We start from the raw sequence: 23,234 nt of genomic DNA, 5'->3' as shown, positions 1-23,234 counted from the left end.
TGTGAAGTTAACATAAATTTGACACGTGAAAAGATTAAAAAAATAATAACATATCAGTATTATGTTAATTTTACATTGAAGTAATAATCAAAACGTCGTAACACAAGAAAAGTTCTACATTTTGACGCACAATTTTTTACTGTGTATATATATATAGTATATACATGTTTCCGGAGAGGACATACCGCCGCTTCCCGGACAAACAATCAAAGAATTGAAATCTTAATTCTGTGGGGGAAAAAAAAAAGAAAAATAAAACAACTAAAATGTTTTTACATGTGTCTCGACTGTGACGTTTCACGTTATGCGCATCGGGTGAATAACTTTTAGTGACTTGTGATATAATAACTCCTTCTTTAATCATACAGACAGGTTGCCAATTGAGGTGCCTAAAAACAAAAACGTCTTTTTGCATACTAATTCTGAGTCTTCTACACGAAGCGACGACTATGTAAAAACAAATTGTTAAGATCTTTAGGTCTACTGAGCAGGTTGCCTTAAACCATGCCTTATCTAAATTGTTACCTATGTAAATTATGTGCTTGATCTGTGTGTGCTTGTAAGTCTTAATTGATGGTGCTCCGATTGAGAGATCTCCACTCCAACTATATAGAAGTATAACGACACAAGCAGCACGATAACTCGATACGTTGCGATTATATATTTTTCCGTAATCATACTCTTGAACCGATACAATTGTTTTTGCATTATGTGTATCGGCGCGGGTTTCAATTTAATGCGCTCGTTAAGTGAAGAATTATTTAAACTTACGTATATGTACATGATTTTATGCAATTCTTGCATCTGAGTAACACCACTCGCACTGTCTTGAAGAAAAAAACTCTTGTTGTATCTGTGATACGATTTTCAAACCGCACATCTGTGACTCGATGCAACTGTCTCTTAAGTCAAAAGCACAAAGCACAACTCTTTGTTTTGTTTTATGCAATAAAAAACAAAACAAAAAAACAGACACAGAACAGAAAATTGAATTTTTATTGTGTATCTACCGAACAAAGTTTCATATACTCGATTGTTTACGTGTACTCGATTTATGTATGTTCAACCATGTGCTTATATGTTTAAATAAAGAGTTAAACGTCGCTGGAATGTTTAAATCCGCCTGATGATGTCGCGATGACGATTGTCTTTCGATTTTGTATCGAGCCAAGTGTTTTGTACCTTCCACCATTTTCCCGCTCTCCGTTCCATCCTACTCTGGGTCAGAGATGCCAGTTTGCGGACGCTAGCAACATGCTGCAGCAAGTAGAGGGGACACGCACACAAGCAAGCAGCCACTCGCCGAGGCGCTGAGCGCACACGTACACGGCTGTTCGCCTGTGTGCGTTTTGTCTGTGTATCCCCTCTACTTGCTGAGCATGCTGCTAGCGTCCGCAAACTGGCATCTCTGCTCTGGGTGCGTTCACTTTGGGCGCTTACGCGCTTTGAGCGTCAGTCTATCTTTGTTCTATATTTAAACAACAATAAAGACAGACTGACGCTTAAAGCGCGTAAGCGTCCAAAGTGAACGCACCCTCTTTCTAGAACGACGGACGCGTTCCGAAACTCACTGCCAAAACTGAAAATCTAGGCTGCGTTCCGTTTCACGCATATGCGCGCATGTATCTATAGTTACACGTAACGTATAGTATAGAAAAATGTGCGCATATGCGTGAAACGGAACGCAGCTCTATTCGTGCACGTGCGCGCACCGTGTTTTCAGCACTGGCCATTTTCGGAACGCAGTCCCCCCCCTATCGAGTGTAGATATAGTCGCCATCTATTTAGGCGTGATTTTAGTGGTTGCGTAACGGTCGCGCGTTAAGAAGAATCAAATTTTATGGAAAATTTACGGATTTCTGTTTATGAGGCGGCATCAGTTATCAGTATTGATTCTGGCATTTACGAATTGAAAACGAAAAGAATAGTTGCATTACGAGTCCGATCTCCGCACTTTGTGCAATCTGGACAACGAGTGATACAGCGAAACGAGATTTAAGGAACAAATTAAGATGAGCTTTCTTACGATGCTTACGATGGCGGATCTCAAGGAGAAATTAAAGGAAAAGAATTTGCCAACAATCGGGTCGAAGTTCGAGCTGATCACACGGCTGCTGGAAGCAGGAGTTCCGCTAGAAGAGTTGTCTGGTTGTGTTTCAAGTGAGGCACGAGAAACGCCGTCTTATAAAGAATTTCTGCAGGGAGCAAATGCGCAGTTGACGGTATCCGCCCGCGAGATCGAACTGCTGCAGAGGGAAAAAGATTTGGCTGTACGTGAAGTAGAGCTGTTGAGAAGAGAATTAGAACTCTTGCGAGCGACGCATCGTACGGACGAAACCTTGTCTGCCCGAGCCAGCACGAAAAAGTGGCGAGATCTCAAGAACCTAGTTGGCGAATATAATGGAAACAACCGTGATTTTGACCTGTGGGAGAAGCAGACAAGAAAATTACTCTCTGCGTACGATCTGAATGATCATGAAGCTAAGGCGTTGGTATGCAACAGACTGACCGGCAAAGCTCTGAAGTGGTATCATTCGAGAGTCGATTGTGTGGAATTAAGTTGCGACCAACTTCTACGCGAACTCAAGAAAATTTATGGACAGCGACCAGATCAGCTTACTTTACGACGCCAACTGGAAGCAAGAGTGTGGAAAACTGGCGAGACTTTCGCAGATTATTTACACGACAAGGTGATGCTTGCAAATCGAGTGCCGGTCGAATCTGAAACTGAAATTATCAGCTACATTGTCGAGGGTATCCCGAATCAAGAGTTGCGCACACAGGCAAAAGTGCAGCGCTATCATTCGATAGACGCAATGTTGACCGCGTTTGCAAACGTCCCGGCGCCTAAAGGACCTCAGCGTAAGCCGTTTTCTCAACCTCGTGGAAACCAGACCTCGGGAAGCAGCAAGCAGGAATCGGAGCAGCGACAGTCTAAAGAAGCAGACTCACGAAAGTGCTACAATTGCAATGAACACGGACATTTTGCAGCAGAGTGCAAGAAGGAGAAGAGGGAGCGAGGATCTTGTTTCACGTGCGGAAAATTTGGACACCGAGCGAATCAGTGCAACACCTCAACGGAAAGCATCAACTTGATAACCCAAGGGCAACGAGAAGACGAAGATTTTCAGCGAAAAGTAGAATTACAGATAAGTAATAAAGAAAGCAGTTTTAAGATTATCTGTAACGCGTTAATTGACACAGGAAATCTGATTTGTTTGATTAAAGAACGATATATTCCGCGAGAATATATAATTTTTGGTACTGAACGCGATCAATTTTGCGGTTTAAACGGCAGTGGATTGAATGTAGTGGGCCGTGTTGAGAAAAATAAGAGATTATTTATAAAACTTTTTTTGTTATTAACTTTTTAATAAACAACGAGCGATGGCTAAAATCTTTTGATTGTTACTCAGGAAGGTGTCCTTGACAACATTTGTCAAACTCATTTGGGTGACCTTTTGTAAATATTTACCAAAACAAATATTCAATTATGAAAATTCGTTTGTTCATAACTCGAAAACTAAAGCCGACCGGCGGTAACATGCATAGGCAACAGTTGTTCAGAATAAACGTTCTTAACAAGATATTTCAAAAGCTCATTGAAATCGGTGAGAGAAAGTTCCCTTTCTAAATAATTACCAATTATTCTTTCTTACATGTGGAATATATGCTGTGGGCGTCCCCCGTGCGAGTGGGAGCAGTTGATGGTCGCAGAAATTGGGCGAACTGTGAGCAAACATCTATCGTCGGAGTGCGGTAAATGCGGTAAAGCAACGTCGCTGTCGAGTCCCGGTAGCGACGTGGATTTCGATAGCGGTCGTGGGTTGGAAACGGTGGATCAGCAGCAACAGCAGCAATCGTCACATTCGCAAGAGAAGTGGGCCTGCGACCTGACCACGCAGAGTAGAAAAGCACTCGCTAAAACGACGACAACAACAACAACAACTACTACTACTACTGTTACTACGACTCCGCCTAAAGAGCCGTCTACAATGGGAGTAGGTAGTATAGAGTAAGAACTAAGATTCTTGGAGTTATTTGATTTTTATTTCTACAAGTAATTATTTCGCGGTTTTTGACACGCATCTTCCATTGGCTAACAGTAAGGCAGTAGGCAGTGCGAAATGGGAATTGCCTATTTCGTTATTCCCGTCGTTTCTTTACCGAACAATAGTTTATTCCTAGCCTTACTACCTTTATTGTAGACTAGCTATAATCAGAATCGAGCCGCGCTAACAATCGGTAACAATCAACAGCAACAGACACCGATTAACGCGGATAAGGTAACCTCGACGGCGGCCGTCACCGAGGTACCCGGCGTCATCAAGACGACCATCAATAGCGGCTTAGCGATGAACGATGTCAACGATCAGGAAAACCTCAAGATAGACAGCCCCGCGCCAATTCTGGTTGACGAAGTCGAGGAAATGAGTACTCAAGAGGGTGAGTGCACCTTCTCAATATATATCTCAGTTCTCTCTCTCTCTTTCACACACCTTCCTCTCTATATATACATATATATGTCTCTCTCTCTCTCTCTCTCATTCTAAAATCTATCCAGCCGTCTCATTTCGTCTCGTTCCGCCACATACACAAAGGTGAGCGCTTTCGACAAAGGGAAGAGAGGTCTTTCTCCTCTCTTTGTCGCGCACGTTTGCAGTCTTTTGACGAATTTTCTTTCTTTTTTTCCGGACGATGATAGGTTTAGGCTTCTCGAAAGATCTTTATTTAGAAAAGGAACTCTCGGATACGAGAACTCTGCGCGCGTGCAAATGCGGTTAGGAACGCGACGAGGAACAATCCGACTCGATGCGTGCTCTCCTCGCACGTTGTATCTAGCACGTTGCACGATAATAATAGCTAAGGATTTGCTTGAGGCGACGTGAGCAGCAGTTTGTCATAAATAAATTAGGAACAACAGATATTATATTATTTATCGATATATATATAGACCATGCTCGCTCTCTATCTCTTTCTCTCACTCTCTCACATTTATAAATAAGAGAAAATAATAAGAGGAAACTTGCGGGTAATTTTGATAAATAATTCCCACATTGAATCCCGCCTATCGCCCGACTATGCGTTAAATACGTCAGTTTCTCCCCACGTATTTGTTGAATTTTTAATATTTGGTAGATTGTAATATGATGAAGAGAAAAAAAAGAAATGTGACTTTTGTAGAAACCCCAAATGATGGTGGAGGAGACGGAACTGACAACCGTCCTATAAATGGTGAACAAGAATTAGTGTGTACAGTACAGGACCAAGAAATGGAGGAAGGTATGATGATTTGAAATGTCGAGTGTGTTTCTACATTTATTCAATATGTGTATATGTGGAGATTTATAATCTCTGTTCTTTGACAAATAACAGCAACTTCTCTTTTCTTCTCTCTCACATTAGACGAGGCCAGGTCAGAAGCTACTTTTCGTTATACTGTCGAGAATGTATCCAAGATGAAGGATTCACAGTTCTCGCCTGCGTGTTACGTTCGCAACTTACCATGGAAAATATTGGTGATGCCTCGTACGAGTCAGACACAGGAAAGACAACCTCAGAGGTCGCTTGGATTCTTCCTTCAGTGTAATGGGGAAAGTAAATCTACATCGTGGAGTTGCTACGCCGTTGCCGAACTACGTCTACTGTCGTGGAAAAAAATGCAAGAACCATTTATCAGAAGTAAATATGCATGACTGTCATTTTATATGGTAATACACATAACTTGTGATACGTAGCTTGTAATACAATTTTTTACTTTTTACAGAAATTGAACATCTTTTCTATAGTGAAGAGAATGACTGGGGATTCAGTCATTTTATGACATGGCAAGACGTTCTGGATCCCAAAAGGGGTTATATAAAAGATGATTCGATCACACTTGAGGTTTGCATATTGTGCAATATACTGTAACGTGTGTTGTCTTATTATCTTTTGTTTCATCTAAATTGTGTATATTCAAATATTTACTGAAACTCTACTTTGATAGTTACTCTAATTTTACGCTCCTTTCGTAGAAGTTACATTTAATGCGATGTTAGTTAAGGTATTCGTTGATTTTAATTAGGTTCATGTAGTAGCTGATGCACCTTGCCCACGAGCTCCATGAGACATTGACCGGATTCCATTAAAAGCGCGCCAATACATCACAAAGCCACGCTCAACGTTGCACGATGCTTTGTCCAAAAAGAAAGATCGTTACTTCTGTAACACGACGGGAGCGTCTATGGACAGTTTGGCGAAACAATCCCTACTTGCAAAAGCACAAAGCACAACTCTTTGTTTTGTTTTATGCAATAAAAAACAAAAAAAAACAGACACAGAACAGAAAATTGAATTTTTATTGTGTATTTACCGAACAAAGTGCCATATTCTCGATTGTTTACGTGTACTCGATTTATGTGTATTCAACCATGTGCTTATATGTTTAAATAAAAAGTTAAACGTCGCTGGAATGTTTAAATCCGCCTGATGATGTCGCGATGACGATTGTCTCTCGATTTTGTATCGAGCCAAGTGTTTTGTACCTTCCTCCATTTTCCCGCTCTCCGTTCCATCCTGCTCTTTCTAAAACGACGGACGCGTTCCGAATCTCACTGCCAACACTGAAAATCTATTCGTTCACCGTGTTTGCAGCACTGGTCATTTTCGGAACGCAGTCCCCCCACCCTACCGAGTGTAGATATATTCGCCATCTATAAACCGATCCGTCGTACATTTTTTCTACGGACGGATTGTCTATGTCGGATCGGTTAGTCCGTGGAGTTTGCGAGCGACAACACATCTCAACTGTGCGCCGCTGCTGCACTTGCCGCCATTTTGTTTATTTTCGCGTGATCCGCGAGCAACGATCGCGGTATACGGGATCGGCCAGCGGGAATTTCCTGTGCTGTCGAAGCACAGCGTCCAGCCGGGTCTTGAACGAAAGAGAGAGACACAGACAGACAGAGGGAGAGAGAAAGACAAGGAGAGAGTACCAAGAAGAGTCCACTACGAGGGTACAGGTGGGTTTACACATATACGCGAAACCGGAAGTCGTGCGCGGGTGAGTCGATCGAGAGTGTCGGTGAAACACGATCGAGATTTCGTGGCGGCGACGACAGGATTTCGCGCGCGCGAGATCAGCCTGGAACGAGGATAGATTGTGTTAGAGCGGGAGGTAACCAAGAATCGCGCGTCCGCCGTATCCGCGGTCGGGCAAAGGGGGACGACCGTCGTCGGCGTGGTCGACGTTGATCCGCGCCGGTAAAAACGCGCATCTCGGAAGAGAAAAGCGCATTTTCCGAGAGGATCGGCGATACAGGAGCGGGAGGGGGGAAAAGAAGAGGAGCAGGTCGGTGTGCGCGCCAGGCGCCGGAACGAGAGGCGAGAGACACGACGATCGTCGCTGCCGTCGCCGTCGCCACTAACACCATCACTGTCATCCACCACACTGTACCACCACTGCTGCTCGGTTAGTGGTAGAACAGCGCACCATCACAAACATCGGTCGCAAACATTGCCGCGGAACATCGCCGTCGTCGTCGCTACTGCCCTGTCGTCGCGAAGGATAGTCGCAGCGCAGCGATTCGTGGCGACGCTCCGTAAAACGTGAAGGAGCACTTCGTACCTTAGATTCGTGCAACACACAAGGGTGGAATATATGCTGTGGGCGTCCCCCGTGCGAGTGGGGGCACTTGATGGCCGCAGAAATTGGGCGAACTGCGAGCAAACATCTATCGTCGGAGTGCGGTAAATGCGGTAAAGCGACATCGCTGTCGAGTCCCGGTAACGACGTGGATTTCGATAGCGGTCGTGGGGTGGAAACGGTGGATCAGCAGCAACAGCAGCAATCGCCACATCCGCAGAGGCAACATTCGCAAGAGAAGTGGGCCTGCGACCTGACCACGCAGCGTAGAAAAGCACTCGCTAAGACGACAACAACGACAACAACAACTACTACTACTAATACTGTTACTACGACTCCGCCTAATCGGAATCGAGCCGCGTTAACAACCGGTAACAATCAACAGCAACAGACACCGATTAACGCGGATAAGGTAACCTCGACGGCGGAGGCCGTCACCGAGGTACCCGGCGCCATCAAGACGACCATCAACATCGGCTTCGCGATGAACCACGTCAACGATCAGGAAAACCTCAAGCAACTCAGCCTCGCGCCAGTTCAGGTTAACGAGGTCGAGGAAATGGATACTCAAGAGGGTGAGTGCACCTTCTCAATATATATCTCAGTTCTCTCTCTCTCTCCCTCCCTCTCTTTCTCTTATACACACACTTCCTCTCTATATATATACATATATATGTCTCTCTCTCTCTNTCTCTCTCTCTCTCTCTCTCTCTCTCTCTCTCTCTCTCTCACACTCATTCTAAAATCTATCCAGCCGTCTCATTTCGTCTCGTTCCGCCACATACACAAACGTGAGCGCTTTCGACGAAGGGAAGAGAGGTCTCTCTCCTCTCTTTGTCGCGCACGTTTGCAGTCTTCTGACGAATTTTCTTTCTTCTTTTCCGGACGATGATAGGCTTAGGCTTGCTTCTCGAAAGATCTTTATTTAGAGAAGGAACTCGCGGATGCGAGAACTCTGCGCGCGTGCAAATGCGGTTAGAAACGCGACGAGAAACAATCCGACTCTCGATGCGTGTTCTCCTCGCACGTTGCATCTAGCACGTCGCACGATAATAATAGCTAAGGATTCGCAATCGGTTTTCCGTTTTTTGATTGGCGCGCGCTCGATGCGGAGAAAAATTTACTCCCGGAGAAATTTTATTCGGATTTTATTTTTCTTTTTGTTTTGACGAAAGATAGTTTTTCTCGCAGTCCTTTCGGAAAACAAAGATTTTCAATTGTATATCGACCTTGAGGCGACGTGAGCAGCAGTTCGTCATAAATAAATTAGGAGAAACAGATATTATATTATTTATCGATATATATAGATCATGCTTGCTCTCTCTCTCTCTCTCTCTCTCTCTCACCTATAAATAAGAGAAAACTTGCGTAATTTTGATAAATAATTTCCACGCCGAATCCCGCCTATCGCCCGACTATGCGTTAAATACGGCAGTTTCTCCGTCTCTCGACGGAAGAGTCACGTGGCTGTATTATTAGTTTTTATTGCATTCGAATGTTCTCATTACCACACCACACGTTCGGAAATCACAACTTGCTCTCTCCCCATACATCACATTATAAGAAATAACAATCCTATCATGACAGATATGAGTACATCTGATTGTGAAGATACAAGTAATGTATTACGTCATGTATATGTGCGTGTATGTTTCATTATCGGAAATTTTTCACGGATTAATAATTGTGTGACTATTTTACCTTGATAAAAAAATATTCAACTACATCTGTTGACTAATCGCGTCAGTACAAGTTTTGCGACATCGGTGACAAACTGACAACGGTTCTGCGGATAATTTGTTTGTTCTTTTGTTGTCAGAATTAATTGTTTTAATGCGTGTGATGTAAAATTCGCTCGAAGTGCGCGAGTATTAACCTATAACGTAACTATACAAATTAGAGATCTTCATTTGATGCGATTTGTTGCTGGTTTCGTCTTTTCTTCTACCAATTGCGCACTGTGATTACATGTCAAGAATTCTACATGAAGTATTCTATTTATTGTAATCTCTATTTTCTGATAAAACAAATCTTTCAGAATTGCCATGCGCGTTTAGGTAAACCCACAAATACTTTATCTCTTTCTCTCTCTAAGCGTCTCAGCGTTAATTTGTACAGAAATGTGACGTTTGCCTTTTCTTCTTAATGCGCATCATTATTTTGCAGCCATAGCACACATGCGTGTTTGAAAATTGTCGATTTGATTTAGAAGTGCGAACACACATTGTTCGTGATGTTTTGACATTTAAAGGTTAACATATATCTGTCTCTCTGTGTTGTTTGAAAAATTTTCCTCCCGCTTTCCTCCCTACGTATCTGTTGAATTGTTAATATTTGGTAGATTGTAATATGATGAAGAGAAAAAAAATGAAATGTGACTTTTGTAGAAACCCCAAATGATGGTGGAGGAGACGGAACTGACAACCGTCCTATAAATGGTGAACCAGAATTAGCGTGTATAGTACAGGACCAAGAAATGGAGGAAGGTATGATGATTTGAAATGTCGAGTGTGTTTCTACATTTATTCAATATGTGTATATGTGGAGATTTATAATCTCTGTTCTTCGACAAATAACAGCAATTTCTCTTTTTCTCTCTCTCACAATAGACGAGGCCAGGTCAGAAGCTACTTTTCGTTATACTGTCGAGAATGTATCCAAGATGAAGGATTCACAGTTATCACCTGCGTGTTACGTTCGCAACTTACCATGGAAAATAATGGTGATGCCTCGTACGAGTCAGACACAGGAAAGACAACCTCAGAGGTCGCTTGGATTCTTCCTTCAGTGTAATGGGGAAAGTGAATCTACATCGTGGAGTTGCTACGCCGTTGCCGAACTACGTCTACTGTCGTGGAAGGAAATGCAAGAACCGTTTAGCAGAAGTAAATATGCATGACTGTGTCATTTTATATAGTAATACACATAACTTGTGATACGTAGCTTGTAATACAATTTTTTACTTTTTACAGAAATTCAACATCTCTTCTATAGTAAAGAGAATGACTGGGGATTCAGTCATTTTATGACATGGCAAGACGTTCTGGATCCCGAAAGGGGTTATATAAAAGATGATTCGATCACACTTGAGGTTTGCATATTGTGCAATATATTGTAACGTGTGTTGTCTTATTATCTTTTGTTTCATCTAAATTGTTTATATTCAAATATTACTGAAACTCTACTTTGATAGTTACTCTAATTTTACGCTCCTTTCGTAGAAGTTACATTTAATACGATGTTAGTTAAGGTATTCGTGTTTTTAATTAGGTTCATGTAGTAGCTGATGCACCTCACGGTGTCAGCTGGGATAGTAAAAAGCACACAGGCTATGTAGGCTTGAAAAATCAAGGTGCTACATGTTATATGAATTCCTTGCTGCAAACCCTTTACTTTACGAACCAAGTGAGTGTCACACAAAATTTATATGAAGAATTGTTTTTTTTATATATATATATTTTGGTTTTCTACAACTTTGTTGTTCTTCCAGTTGCGAAAAGCTGTATACAAAATGCCAACGGAAAGCGACGATTCCAGTAAGAGTGTTGCACTGGCCTTACAGAGGGTCTTTCACGAGTTACAGTTTTCTGACAAACCTGTCGGCACAAAGAAATTAACCAAGAGTTTCGGATGGGAAACGTTGGACTCGTTTATGCAGCATGATGTTCAAGAATTTCTACGTGTGGTAAGTAATTTTTGTTACACACTGTGTGCATGTTTTTAAAAGAGAAAACATTAAAAACGTGCTAGCTCATTATATTATCTGATAATTAATTAAATTATTTTTTTTAATTCAGCTGCTAGACAAATTGGAGAGCAAGATGAAAGGAACATGCGTGGAAGGTACGGTGCCAAAACTGTTTGAGGGAAAGATGGTGTCTTTTATCAAGTGTAAAAACATAGACTACAAATCTACGAGGGTCGAAACGTTTTATGATATACAGTTAAATATAAAAGGCAAAAAGAACAGTGAGTATTGATGCTGTGCCATCTCTCATAGTCTTCTCGCGGGTAACACTTCAACGACACGAAACGATTTGACTCTTTGTGTTTTTAGTTTACGAGTCTTTTAGCGATTATGTAAGTACGGAAAGTCTTGACGGCGATAACAAATACGATGCGGGGGAACACGGATTGCAAGAAGCAGAAAAAGGTGTTATCTTCTCTTCGTTCCCACCGGTTTTACACTTACATCTAATGCGTTTTCAGTACGACCCTGTGACAGACTGCTCGGTTAAATTTAACGACAGGTGAGAAATCTGATAATTCACTTTATTTGATATAATCAACACGATTGTTTTTTTTTTTTGTTTTTTTTAATATTATGGACAAAACGCGCGATCTTATGTAAAATTGGAATTTTATTTTAATTTTTAACGTAAAAATAATATTGCGTAAACTTGCCTTTCAAGGTTCGAGTTTTACGAAAAAATTAGTCTTGGTAAATATCTTCAAACTAAGGACGCCACAAATGCAGACTACACGTTACACGCAGTTTTGGTCCACAGTGGTGATAATCATGGTGGACATTATGTCGTATTCATTAATCCCGCTGGTGATGGCAAGGTAAGTAATGAATTTTAGAGAAATTTTGATAGTTGAAGACGTTCAAATATGGTTTAGGAAGTGAAACTTGTATGTAAAGTGACTTTTCCTTATATACTTTATAAACTATTCAACGTCTCAAGAAATGTTTTTGTAGAAAAATTCTGTGGTAAAAAAAAAACACCTTTGTTTAATTCTACGCCAATAATTGCAGTTTTCAGCAATGCATTTTATTATGATAATGATTTTGCGAAGATTATCATGTCACGTGTGACATTCTCTGAAATAGTTTGCTCTATTTGTTCTCTCTGACAGTGGTGTAAATTCGACGACGATGTTGTCTCACGATGTACAAAGCAGGAAGCAATTGAACACAACTACGGTGGTCAAGACGAGGACATGTCGATGGCTGTGAAACATTGCACCAACGCGTACATGCTGGTTTATATAAAGAATTCAGAGCTGGAAAACGTCTTGCAAGAAGTGAAGGAAGAGGATATACCTCAAGAGGTCAGAAACGTCCTTCAAAGAGAGCTTTCCCAGGAGTTGAGCGACCTTGAACGTGACAAAGACGCAACTGACTCGATCAAAGACTCGCACACAGAGACCGCGACTCTTCGTCCATGCACTCAAAATCCTCGTAATCCAAATCTCTATATTCATGATTTTTAACCGGTAAAGGCTTTTCACAAAAAAAGAGAGAGAGAAATGCAAGAATTAAGTGGCTAATGAATTTTATCAATTGGTAATTCGTATTGCTCTTCTCTGAAGTAAATTTTACTTTTTAAATTTTTGACTTACATTCTAAATTACTATCTTGTTGTAATGTTTTGGCTGCTACATATCAAACTTTTTAATATTTTATATATACACATTATTAGTATATATATATATACTAATTATATATATACACAAATTTTAGAGAACTTTTTTTGCGAAATTATACTTTATTGAAATTTCTATTTATATATTTTTTGATTAGTTTGAATTTAATCTTAAAGTTTTTTTAGAGGCTTACACATTGTTATCAGCTTCGTGCTGTGTTATATCGAACAAATATGCAAATCATGTTCACTTTTTCTAAATACAAGAACATTTAAAAGTTCAATATTTTTTGTGTGTTTTTTGACATTCTTTATTTCTAAAGAACAATGTAATATATATTTGAGTGTTTTGTGAAGTTAGAATGGAGTCGATTAAAATATTCTCATAAAAATTCAAAGGTTCATACTTAACGATTTTTACAAGCATTACACATACATATGTGTAATGCTTGTAATATACATGTGTAACGTGGATGGGACGATTGTAATACATGTTATATAGAGATTTGTTTTTATAAATCGACAAGAATTTGTTTTATATACAAAAATCGACACGAAGAACGAGCCTTTAACGCTTTTTCTTTCTTTTTTTTTTCTTTTTTTTTTTTTTAACAGAGGATTTTTTTTAAGTGCAAGCTCCGCGGCATATGTGAGAATCATGTGATCTATTTATTCTTATCGTAACTTATATATAATTTTTTTACATCGATAACCACGCAAAGGAATTAAAACGAGAACGATTCATGATCAATATAAATACATATGTTGCATTTTTGTCACTCTCTCTTGTCGGAAGTGCTTATACTCAGAAAAGTCGAACAGAAATCGTTTAAGTCTGATCGTGATCAGACTGAACATCGTGATGAGTCTTTAGAATTGTTTTTTTGAAAATGTTTATTGTAACAAATATTGTATAATATTATATATATATACATACACACACACAACTGAATTTAATCGTATTGTATGTAGTATGCCGAAATCGTGAATGAAAAGTGAACAGACATATCGCAGAAAATTGGAGGATATGTGTGAATAATTGTATTAAGAGAGAACTCTAGAGAAAAGTAAAAGAAAAAAAAACCAAAACAAAAAAAAACGAGAGAGTTATTAGTGAGAGTTATAATAACTATTGATTTGAGCTAATGAGTTTCTTAGCTCTTGCAATATATATAAATACATATACGTGTGTGAGGAAGGAGAGGTAATCAATAAGTAGTACTCATTAGCAACATCAGCTTCCTTGATATGTCTTCTTTAGCGTTTGCTATTTACCTGGATTGTTTAGTGAGTGAAAAACGTAATGTGATTTATATCTTCATCTTCGCGCGTTTTTCGTGAACTAACATTTAAAAGTCGATATATATAGATAAATACACACACACACACACACATATAATAATGAGAGCAAAGTAAGTAAGATCTTCGTGTTACAGAGTAAAGTATCTGTAGCCGCAAGTCGTTAATTCATTAAATTCTCTCCGTTTTAATAGTAATTATCATCATTGACACAGATACTATCTATTTATTTGTTGTTACATAATAACTATAGAGAGATGGGAGGAAAAAAAACGCTAAACTCTTTATCGTCGACATAGTAAATACTTTATAATAGCTTTAATCATGAGAATATCTTTAAATGCTCTACACACCACTATTTTATATATAAAAATTAAAAAAAAAGAGAATAACGAATAAACTGTTGCATATTAGAAAATTTCACAGACAGAAATTCGCGTTAATTTTATTTATTTGTATACCGCTGTTCTTTTTTTTCTTTTTTTCTTTTTTTCTTGATCTATGTCATATGATTCTCTTGAGTAAGTCGAGACAAATCCGAAGTTACAAGGCATCTCCACACTACTATAGTTACACATTACATTGTTATAATTATTTGGCATGGGTGGTGGTTTATATAGCATTGTAACGGGTATGTATATTCTTCATGCATGTATATATTACATATACATAGATAGCTGTTTGATCAAATATACTTCATTGTTTCGTTAAGATTCACGTATCTTTTTTTTACATATATTCGAAAATAAAGTATGCTGAATATTGAGAGACGCTAAAAAAAAATACGTACAACATAATATAATTTAAAGTTACGATAGATTAACTTGGTCAGTGAAAAAAAAAAGATAAATTTATAATTTATTCAGCATATTCCATATACGCATACACATATATGTAAACTTTATGTATCTGATTAACAAATGTATATTTATTCCTATTATTTATTATTATACTCTCTCTCTTTCTCTCTGTGTGACTGTTTTTATTTATTAGCCAGCAAGAGAAATAACTGGAAACCATCACTCACCGCCAAATAATTTTCATTGTGTAATTGTTTGACTTGGTAGTCGATATAGCGGCAGATGAACAAAATTAAAATTACATGAATGAAAATTGCACCGTCATTCTTTTGACGTTTCGAACACGATCTGTTCTCGAATCTCAAAAGCATGATACTCGATCGAGAGAAATGACCAGTCTTTTTTCTAAAAAAAAAAAAAAGAAAGAGAAATAAAAGAAAAAGAACAAAATTGTGCCAATTCGAAAAGATAGTCGAGGAAAAATTTGTTAATAAAAAAGCAAAAAGAAAAGAAAAATGAGTACACACGTGGATAATTTTAATTTTGTTGGTCTAGCTGGTGGAGAGGCTCCAAGAGGAGAAGAGGCTGGAACAGATAAGAAGAAAGGAAAGAACGGAAGCATACTTGTACATGACCGTTAATGTCCTTCTCGAGGATAGCTTTGACGGTCACCAAGGAAATGATCTCTACGACCCAGAACACGCTTTATATCGCGTGTTTCGCGTACGTAAGCAGGCCACTGTGCACGAGTTTCTCGAACTACTCAGCGACAGTCTGGTAAGTAAGCTCTCAAAGACAAATTATGCTTTCGGTGTTCCCTTTATGCACATTTACTTAGCGGCAGAACTTGTGCTTTATACACGTCAGAATTTATTTACCGAACTAAATGAAAATACAGATGTAATGATCATATAATTTTTGTTCGACACGTGTTTATATAAGCCGTGCAACGATGTCTTTAGACTATATTTTTGTCACGGTAGGTAAGAAAAGAATACAAATGTTTAAAAGTTACTTCTTTTATGTTTATAAAAATAAGCAATAGAGATATTCCTTCTTTACAAAATTGACTGATTTTGTAGAAACGGTGTATTCTTGCTTTTTTTTTTTTTTTTTTTTTTAATTTAAAAAGCATTACATACAAAACCAAATATATTATCTAATATTGTTGAATTTATTCTGCAGAAATATCCGATAGAACAAATTCGTATTTGGCCGTTCAGTCAGCGGTCAAATCAGACCTGCAGACCGACGTTAATCGACGCGGATGCTGATCATCAAAAACCCATTATTGATTGTGCCGAGAATCACAATCCCTGGAGTATCTTCGTCGAGCTTGTTCCGCCCGACTCCGATATGACGGCGCTGCCGCCTTTTGATAAGGATACCGATGTTCTACTCTTTTTCAAACTCTACGATCCAAAAAATAAAAAGATCCATTACTGCGGTCATCACTACATGCCTGTTGTGGCAAAAGTCCGTAAGTTGAAGTTTCGATATGATACAACATATTAAAAACGAACGCTTTTTTCCTTTTCTCTCTTTCTCTTTCTCTTTCTCTCTGTCTTCTATTTTGTGCAAGAATAGTTTATATCACAAATCTACGATAACAAAATTTTCACAGAGGAGCTTATACCGATCTTGAACGAACGAGCCGGATTCCCACCTAACACAGAACTAGCCTTGTACGAGGAAATTAAACCAAATCTAGTTGAAAAGATAGATAATCTTACAGAACCTTTAGAAAAAGTGCTTGAAGAACTGATGGATGGCGATATTATTGTGTTCCAAAAGGAAGTGGACAACGAAATATATGAACTTCCGACGTGCCGAGAATATTTCAAGTTAGTAGATTGACGTTTTTTTGACAGGTTTTGCTGTTGAAAATCTTGGCATAAATCTTGGAGAATTTTTTACGTTTGTTGATCTAACAATTCTGTATTTATTTCAGGGATTTATTCTATAGGGTAGAAGTTACATTCTGCGACAAAACAATACCTAACGATCCAGGTTTTACGATGGAATTGTCATTGAGAATGACGTACGATCAAATGGCAAAAGCTGTCGCACAGCGACTTGGCACAGATCCGTATCTTTTACAATTCTTCAAATGTCAAAAGTGAGAATTTCTATTTGCGTTTTTCCGATGTTACATTGAACTGCTTGAAGAAAAAAAAACACGCTTTTCATTGCTAAATATTTTTTTTTTTTTCAGCTACAAAGATTCGCCCGGTCACCCTTTAAAGTGTACATTCGATGGCACTCTCAAAGAACTAGTTTCATATTGTAAGACAAAAATTAAAAAATTATTTTATCAGCAGCTCAGTATTAGAGTGAACGAGTTAGAAAATAAGAAACAATTCAAGTGCATATGGGTGGGCCCATCGCTTAAGGAAGAGAAGGAGATTATACTGTATCCCAATAAGAACGGCACTGTTGCTACTCTGCTCGAGGAGGCTAAGAAGCAAGTGGAACTATCAGAAAACGGATCAGGCAAACTAAGGCTGTTAGAAATTAATTGCAACAAACTTCTACCTGGTCCCGAGGATGATGCACCTTTAGACACCTTAAGCATGTCCTGCACTAAGCTGTACAGGATAGAAGAAGTTCCGATGGACGAGTTGAATCTAGCGGAAGGCGAGATGCTGGTGCCAGTAGCGCACTTCCACAAAGATGTCTTCTCCACGTTCGGGATACCCTTCTTTTTCAAGATTAAAAATGTGAGTATTTTTTCAAATTTCATTCCTCCCATTTATACGTTCACTTTCATTCAAAGTGTGTTTACTTTGAATTCTCACGCGCTTTAAGCGTCAGATTCGTCTTCATTGCTCTTTAAATATTGGACAAAGACAGATTGACGCTTAAAGCGCGCAAGCAACAAACGCATTCTCATTCATTCAATTACTCAAGTCGCTCAAATCACTCAACCACTCTTGATGCACGAAATATGATCGCGGTGTTGCAGGGTGAACCTTTTCCCAAAATGAAGGAGAGATTGTTAAAGAAACTCGGAGTTCAGGAAAAGGAATTCGAAAAGGTAGGCATCTTTAGCTAATCTTTTTTGATCTCTTATGAGAATTCATAAAAAAACTTTGAAGTTTAAGTTCGCGGTGGTGACGATGGGCAAGCCACAGTTCATAATCGACTCGCCGGACTACCTTATTAAAATCGACGATTTCCTTCCTAGATATACCAATCAGAGTAAGTACATAAGGCACAATTTTCTTTCTTTTTCTCTCTCTTTTTTTCTCTCATGTCAGAGCAAAATATTGCATAGAGTGTACACGATATATTGATTGAGAAACTAAATGTGTGTTTAAATCTCATTCGCTTTTAAAAACACAGGTACGTCGCCGCATAGGCCTTGGCTTGGTTTGGAACACGTCAATAAAGCCCCGAAGCGCTCACGAATAAACTACCTCGAGAAGGCGATTAAAATTTATAACTGAATTTCCATACCGAGAAAATTAAATTAGGCAGCAACTTATAATAATTTATACAACTCTGTATAGTAAGAGAACGACGTCTCTCTCTTTCTCTCTCTCTCTCTCTCTTCTCTCGCTCTACACACTTTGAAGATTGGAAAAAAAACAAATGCGTTTCATGTATTTATTTCTCTTCAGCCAGATATAGATACTGCGTGATTTTAATAATACTGCGAGAATGATGGCAACAGATAAAAAAAAAAAAAAAAAAAAAATTCCAGGCTTCGTATACGATCGACGACTTATAAGAGACTGTCGTGAGAATAGCGTTCTACTATTTTATGCATCATGGAAGAGCGATGATATAGTTCCTCGTAATCGTAATAATAAAAGATTCGTCGTCGAATTCGTGAAGAGTTTTATGTAATATGTTCTTATGCCGTGCTTTGGCATCAGCAATTTTTTCGTCTAGACGTCGAGAATGTTTAATTATTGTGAGGTAAAACGTATACATATACGAAAAACACGCGCGTGTCTGATGATGATAGCGCGGGCTTGCTCGAGGTGTTTTGCTTGAGAATAAGTAATGGTTTTCGAAGTAATTTTTTTTTTGTCTGCTGAATTTGAATCCGACCTCAGAATTTCTTTGTCGCGTGAGGATTTAATGAAGACCGCGTTTGTGCAGAGGTCACATTCGAATTCAGCATACGAAAGCTATCGGTTTATCGAGAAAGCCTTTGCTCTCTGAATTATTCTCATTCTGAAACAAAATAAAAAACAAATTTCCAGAAATGCTAAATTCGCAGGCCTGTGTTACTTACTTCTGATAATAATAGAAACTATATTTTTTTTTGTTTTAAATTTTAGTAAAAAATTCTGACTTTTGTACGTCTCCCTTCTCTTCGGTCTTGTTTTTTGTGTTAAATCTGTGCGCGTGATCAATACACACACACACTCATACACACACACATACACGAGAGGTGCTATATTATGGTCTACATGATGTAACATTAATATCTTTGTAACATTTAGCAAAACCGATTATCTATGCCTCTTTTTTATACTATATGTATTATCGTATTCAGGATGTTTGAAAACGCAAAGTATTAACTGTTTAATAATGCACATAAACAGAGAAGCGCGATGCGAACTTGTGAAATTTTTGTGACGTGATCTTATTCGGATTCTATAATATTTAATGAGCCTATTCGCAATTCAAAATGTTACTTGGGAGTCTTTTGATATGTTCTTCACATTTCGACTAAAATATGAAGAATTGTCCCACAACGCAATGTAAATTGTCATCTCATTTTCTTTTCCTTTTTTTTTTTTTTTTATAGTTCCAAGTTCGTTTGATCCTGACAAGATTCGCCGTGTTTTCGTTTCGTTTTGTTTTTCCTTTACGCTTGTGTAAATCGAACACATTATGTGACCGACAAGAGGCGAATCGTCAACGAATTTGGAAAAGACTAAAGACGTAGAATTAAAGAGTGCGTACGTACAGCTGAAACTTCAACAAAGTTGCTTTCCAAACACCCTGGAATATTAATTACCCTTTTGCGTTTAAATATAATTTTTGCGTGTTGTATTTCGTATATATATATATATAATTTTTTTTTTTTATTGAAATTTATTTGATCGGCGAAACAAAAAGAGATTATTATTCTTTCTCGATATTTTTCAAATGAAGAAATTATATGAGATTTGAAAAACACACTAAAAAGAAAAAACAGAAAAACGAGCTTGAGCAAACTGTACATTGTAATATATATTTGAAGCTTTTCCTTCTCTTTTCGTTTTCTTTTTCTGCAAAGAGCGGCGGCGATTGATAGAAACGTGATTGTTCCGCGGTCTCTCCTTTGGGGAGTGAATGAAAAGAAAACACTTTGATGTGCGATCATAAAATCACTCGAATATTATCTAATCTCTCGATTTGATCAATGTAGCAATTCGTACGTTTTTCTTTTTATACATCGTATATATTTAATTTAAAAAAAAAAAAAAAAAAAAAGCAGTTAAATAGAAAACACAGAGATCTCGCGTACGGTGTGAATGAGTACTTTTATTAGCAAGGTAACCCTGTGTCGCGATATTATATAAGATCTCTTTTTCTCTCTTCTGCTATTTTGCGCATCTTTGTTCATCATTTTTCTACGCCTTACTGTGATCATCATCAAATCGACCTTAGCCAACCAATGTATTTAAAACGCCGGTAATTAAAAAAATCCCGAAATAGCGTAATTTGTAAATGCCAACGAGAAAATACCGAGAGAGCTTTCTACGTGGATTGATTAAAATAAAATTTCTTTTTATGTGTTGAGGAACTGTTTATTACACGATCGTCAAGTTCTTCTTCACTTGAGATCCGTCAAGTCCATAAAATCTTTAAAGACGTAGTCATGAGGTACAACTAGGTACAATTTATTTTGAACTTTTAAAACTGTAGAGATTGCGATTTATGGGAACACCCAAAAAAAAAAAAAAAAAAAAAAAAATAGAACATCGCAAGAAAATCGTAAAGCTATCGCCGGACTTATCTCGCGCGCACACTCTCGTAATTTACGATTTTTCGTCATTTGTGTGAGATTCGCGATACATAGCTTAGAGATAAAATTCGCGTCGCCGCTGATGTAACAATTTCAAGATTACATTGTTCAAACGTGCATGCTCGTGCTTTAAACATGTATAAATGTTTAAACATTTTATATCGTGAGTCGCAAAAAATATCAAAAAGATAAATTACGAAGTTGCGCGTGGTCCGGCGCGCGAGCTTGAACGATTCGAGAGTGGAAAAACTTAGCGGCGAGGCAAGTGTTTCGATAGTGGCTACTGGAAAAAATTATACTGGAAACTATATATTGTATAATTGCGGCGAAGCTCTGACGAAGCATTTTTGTATCAATAATAAAAAAAAAAACATCCATTATCTTGCATCAGTAAGCTAGAGATTTAAGGGACTCGAGCGGCAATTTATCGGAATCGGTACAATATCGCCACCCTCCGCGATATCTGATCGATTAATGGTAACCGCATAACCGGAGAGGGGAGGAGGTAAACCTGCGCGCGTACGCGCGCGATTTGGTTTCCCGACGAAGACTGGAACGTGTAAATTTAGCGACACACGAGTTATTTTGTAAAAAAAAAAAAAACAAAAACAAATAATCTAAATGTGACTGTACAGAATGTCCCACGATATTTCTCACACACATAGATACGTACATACACACACATACACACAACACAGTCGCGAATATATCTTCGTACGCCTAAAGGCTGGTGTCTGCAGTGTAATCGTTGCATTAAAAAAAACCCGCGTATGTTCCTGACTGCATTTTTTTCTTTAGCACTGTCCTTAAGTGAGCGGATAAAAAAAAAAAAAAAAAAAATGGAAAGAGATGTTGATAATTTGTACGTAAAAGGAATCTCTCTTTGTCGAGATAATTTGAAGATGAATCACAGAGATGGAAAAAAAAACACACACTAGCAATAGATCTCGAAATAGAGAAGCGGCGATAATGATATTTTATACGGTCTGTAAAACACACACACAGAGAGGTAATTTCTTACTTTCTCTCTCTGTCTCCGATTTCAAAGAAGATTGTTGCAATCGTTTCTAACATTAACATTGTAACGTGAAACACAAGAGGCCATGATGATGGAAATATGAATCACATTTTGTTGTTTATATATATACGTATATAAATATATAAATATATATATATATATATTTCGTTGTTAGGTTCCTCGGAGATTATACTACTAACGGCAATTTTTAAGTGGCATGCGAGACAATGACGATTGATAATAAAAAGAAACAAGTGAATCTTCCCGCTGTAATGTTTTTGTTTTTTTTTTGTTTGGCAAGAGAAAAGAAACGAGTAGCGCGTAAAGCTGGGTATACACCTAGCGAACGAACGCCGAATGAACAGCGAGCGCAAACGTTTGTTATTATCATTCGTCAGATGTATACGCCAAAACAAATGCCTCATGAGGGAACCAAACCAAATGCGAATCAAATGTTCTGTTCGCATTTGTTTTGGCTTATAAATCTGACGAATGATAATAACAAACGTTTGCGCTCGCTGTTCGTTTGGCGTTCGTTCGCTAGGTGTATACCCAGCTTAAGGTGTCTGTCTGTTTGTGAGAAGAGGATAAAAAAAAAAAGATACTATACATCTTTATCGTGTTTGTGTATATGTTGTGTTAAGTTTACGTTTATATCAGCGGTGCGCGATTGCGAGTGGAAAAAGAAAGAGGAATACGGATAATCTCGGGCATACGATCCGCTTTGTAATAGGTTGTACACGTCTCTCATATTTTTGCGTTTTTGCGTAGAGCTGAACTTTATAACAAAAAGCTAAAAAAAGAAAACAAAACAAAAAAACTGCTCAAATGCGATTGTACATTCGAATATTTGATAGTTCATTTCTAGGCAAGCGAGATAATTAAAATGCGATGCAGGTATGCGTATAAAAAGAAAAAAAAACTGATAATAAAAGCAATACAAACGAACACGTCACTACTATTTTACTGGTTCACAATACGTAGAAAACAAATTGAGAAAAATTAAATGGCGAAGCGAATAACGCGTGTCAGCGACAAGACAAAAGCTCGGATGTGCCGGAGAGTGTTTTGTGTATTTTTGCAAAACTCGGAATTTTTTTACAGCGAGAATTAAAAACGTTACGACTGTGCAACAGACTGAGCATCTTAT

General features: G+C 38.3%; 2 protein-coding genes across 5 annotated transcripts; both read left to right on the top strand.

The window, feature by feature from the left end:
* The first annotated feature begins 1,784 nt into the window (after nt 1–1,784).
* LOC109853114 lies at nt 1,785–6,448 on the top strand. The gene is made up of 7 exons (XM_020424900.1): nt 1,785–3,149; nt 3,660–4,001; nt 4,260–4,446; nt 5,185–5,283; nt 5,407–5,682; nt 5,768–5,886; nt 6,068–6,448. The coding sequence occupies exons 1-7, from the start codon at nt 2,013–2,015 to the stop codon at nt 6,107–6,109; spliced, it is 2,202 nt and encodes a 733-aa protein (XP_020280489.1). The 5' UTR covers nt 1,785–2,012; the 3' UTR covers nt 6,110–6,448.
* A 291-nt stretch (nt 6,449–6,739) lies between these two features.
* LOC109853112 (ubiquitin carboxyl-terminal hydrolase 7) lies at nt 6,740–21,015 on the top strand. 4 transcript variants are annotated; one of them, XM_020424891.1, is made up of 18 exons: nt 6,740–8,202; nt 10,015–10,113; nt 10,237–10,512; nt 10,600–10,718; nt 10,898–11,032; nt 11,118–11,312; nt 11,425–11,596; nt 11,685–11,877; nt 12,040–12,193; nt 12,488–12,682; nt 15,651–15,872; nt 16,281–16,575; nt 16,720–16,939; nt 17,047–17,214; nt 17,311–17,815; nt 18,061–18,132; nt 18,200–18,296; nt 18,441–21,015. In XM_020424891.1, the coding sequence occupies exons 1-18, from the start codon at nt 7,680–7,682 to the stop codon at nt 18,542–18,544; spliced, it is 3,744 nt and encodes a 1,247-aa protein (XP_020280480.1). In that variant the 5' UTR covers nt 6,740–7,679; the 3' UTR covers nt 18,545–21,015. The 4 variants fall into 4 exon arrangements, with proteins under 4 accessions (XP_020280480.1, XP_020280479.1, XP_020280482.1 ...); XM_020424890.1 differs by having other exon boundaries at nt 6,741–8,202; nt 18,194–18,296; XM_020424893.1 differs by lacking the exon at nt 6,740–8,202 and adding an exon at nt 9,145–9,244 and having other exon boundaries at nt 18,194–18,296.
* The last annotated feature ends 2,219 nt before the right edge of the window (nt 21,016–23,234 follow it).

This window comes from Pseudomyrmex gracilis, unplaced genomic scaffold, assembly GCF_002006095.1.
Source record: "Pseudomyrmex gracilis isolate BER0280 unplaced genomic scaffold, ASM200609v1 scaffold_43, whole genome shotgun sequence".
Lineage (NCBI taxonomy): Eukaryota > Metazoa > Arthropoda > Insecta > Hymenoptera > Formicidae > Pseudomyrmex > Pseudomyrmex gracilis.
Note: the sequence above shows the minus strand (reverse complement) of the source record. Positions and strands in the feature narration are given on the sequence as shown.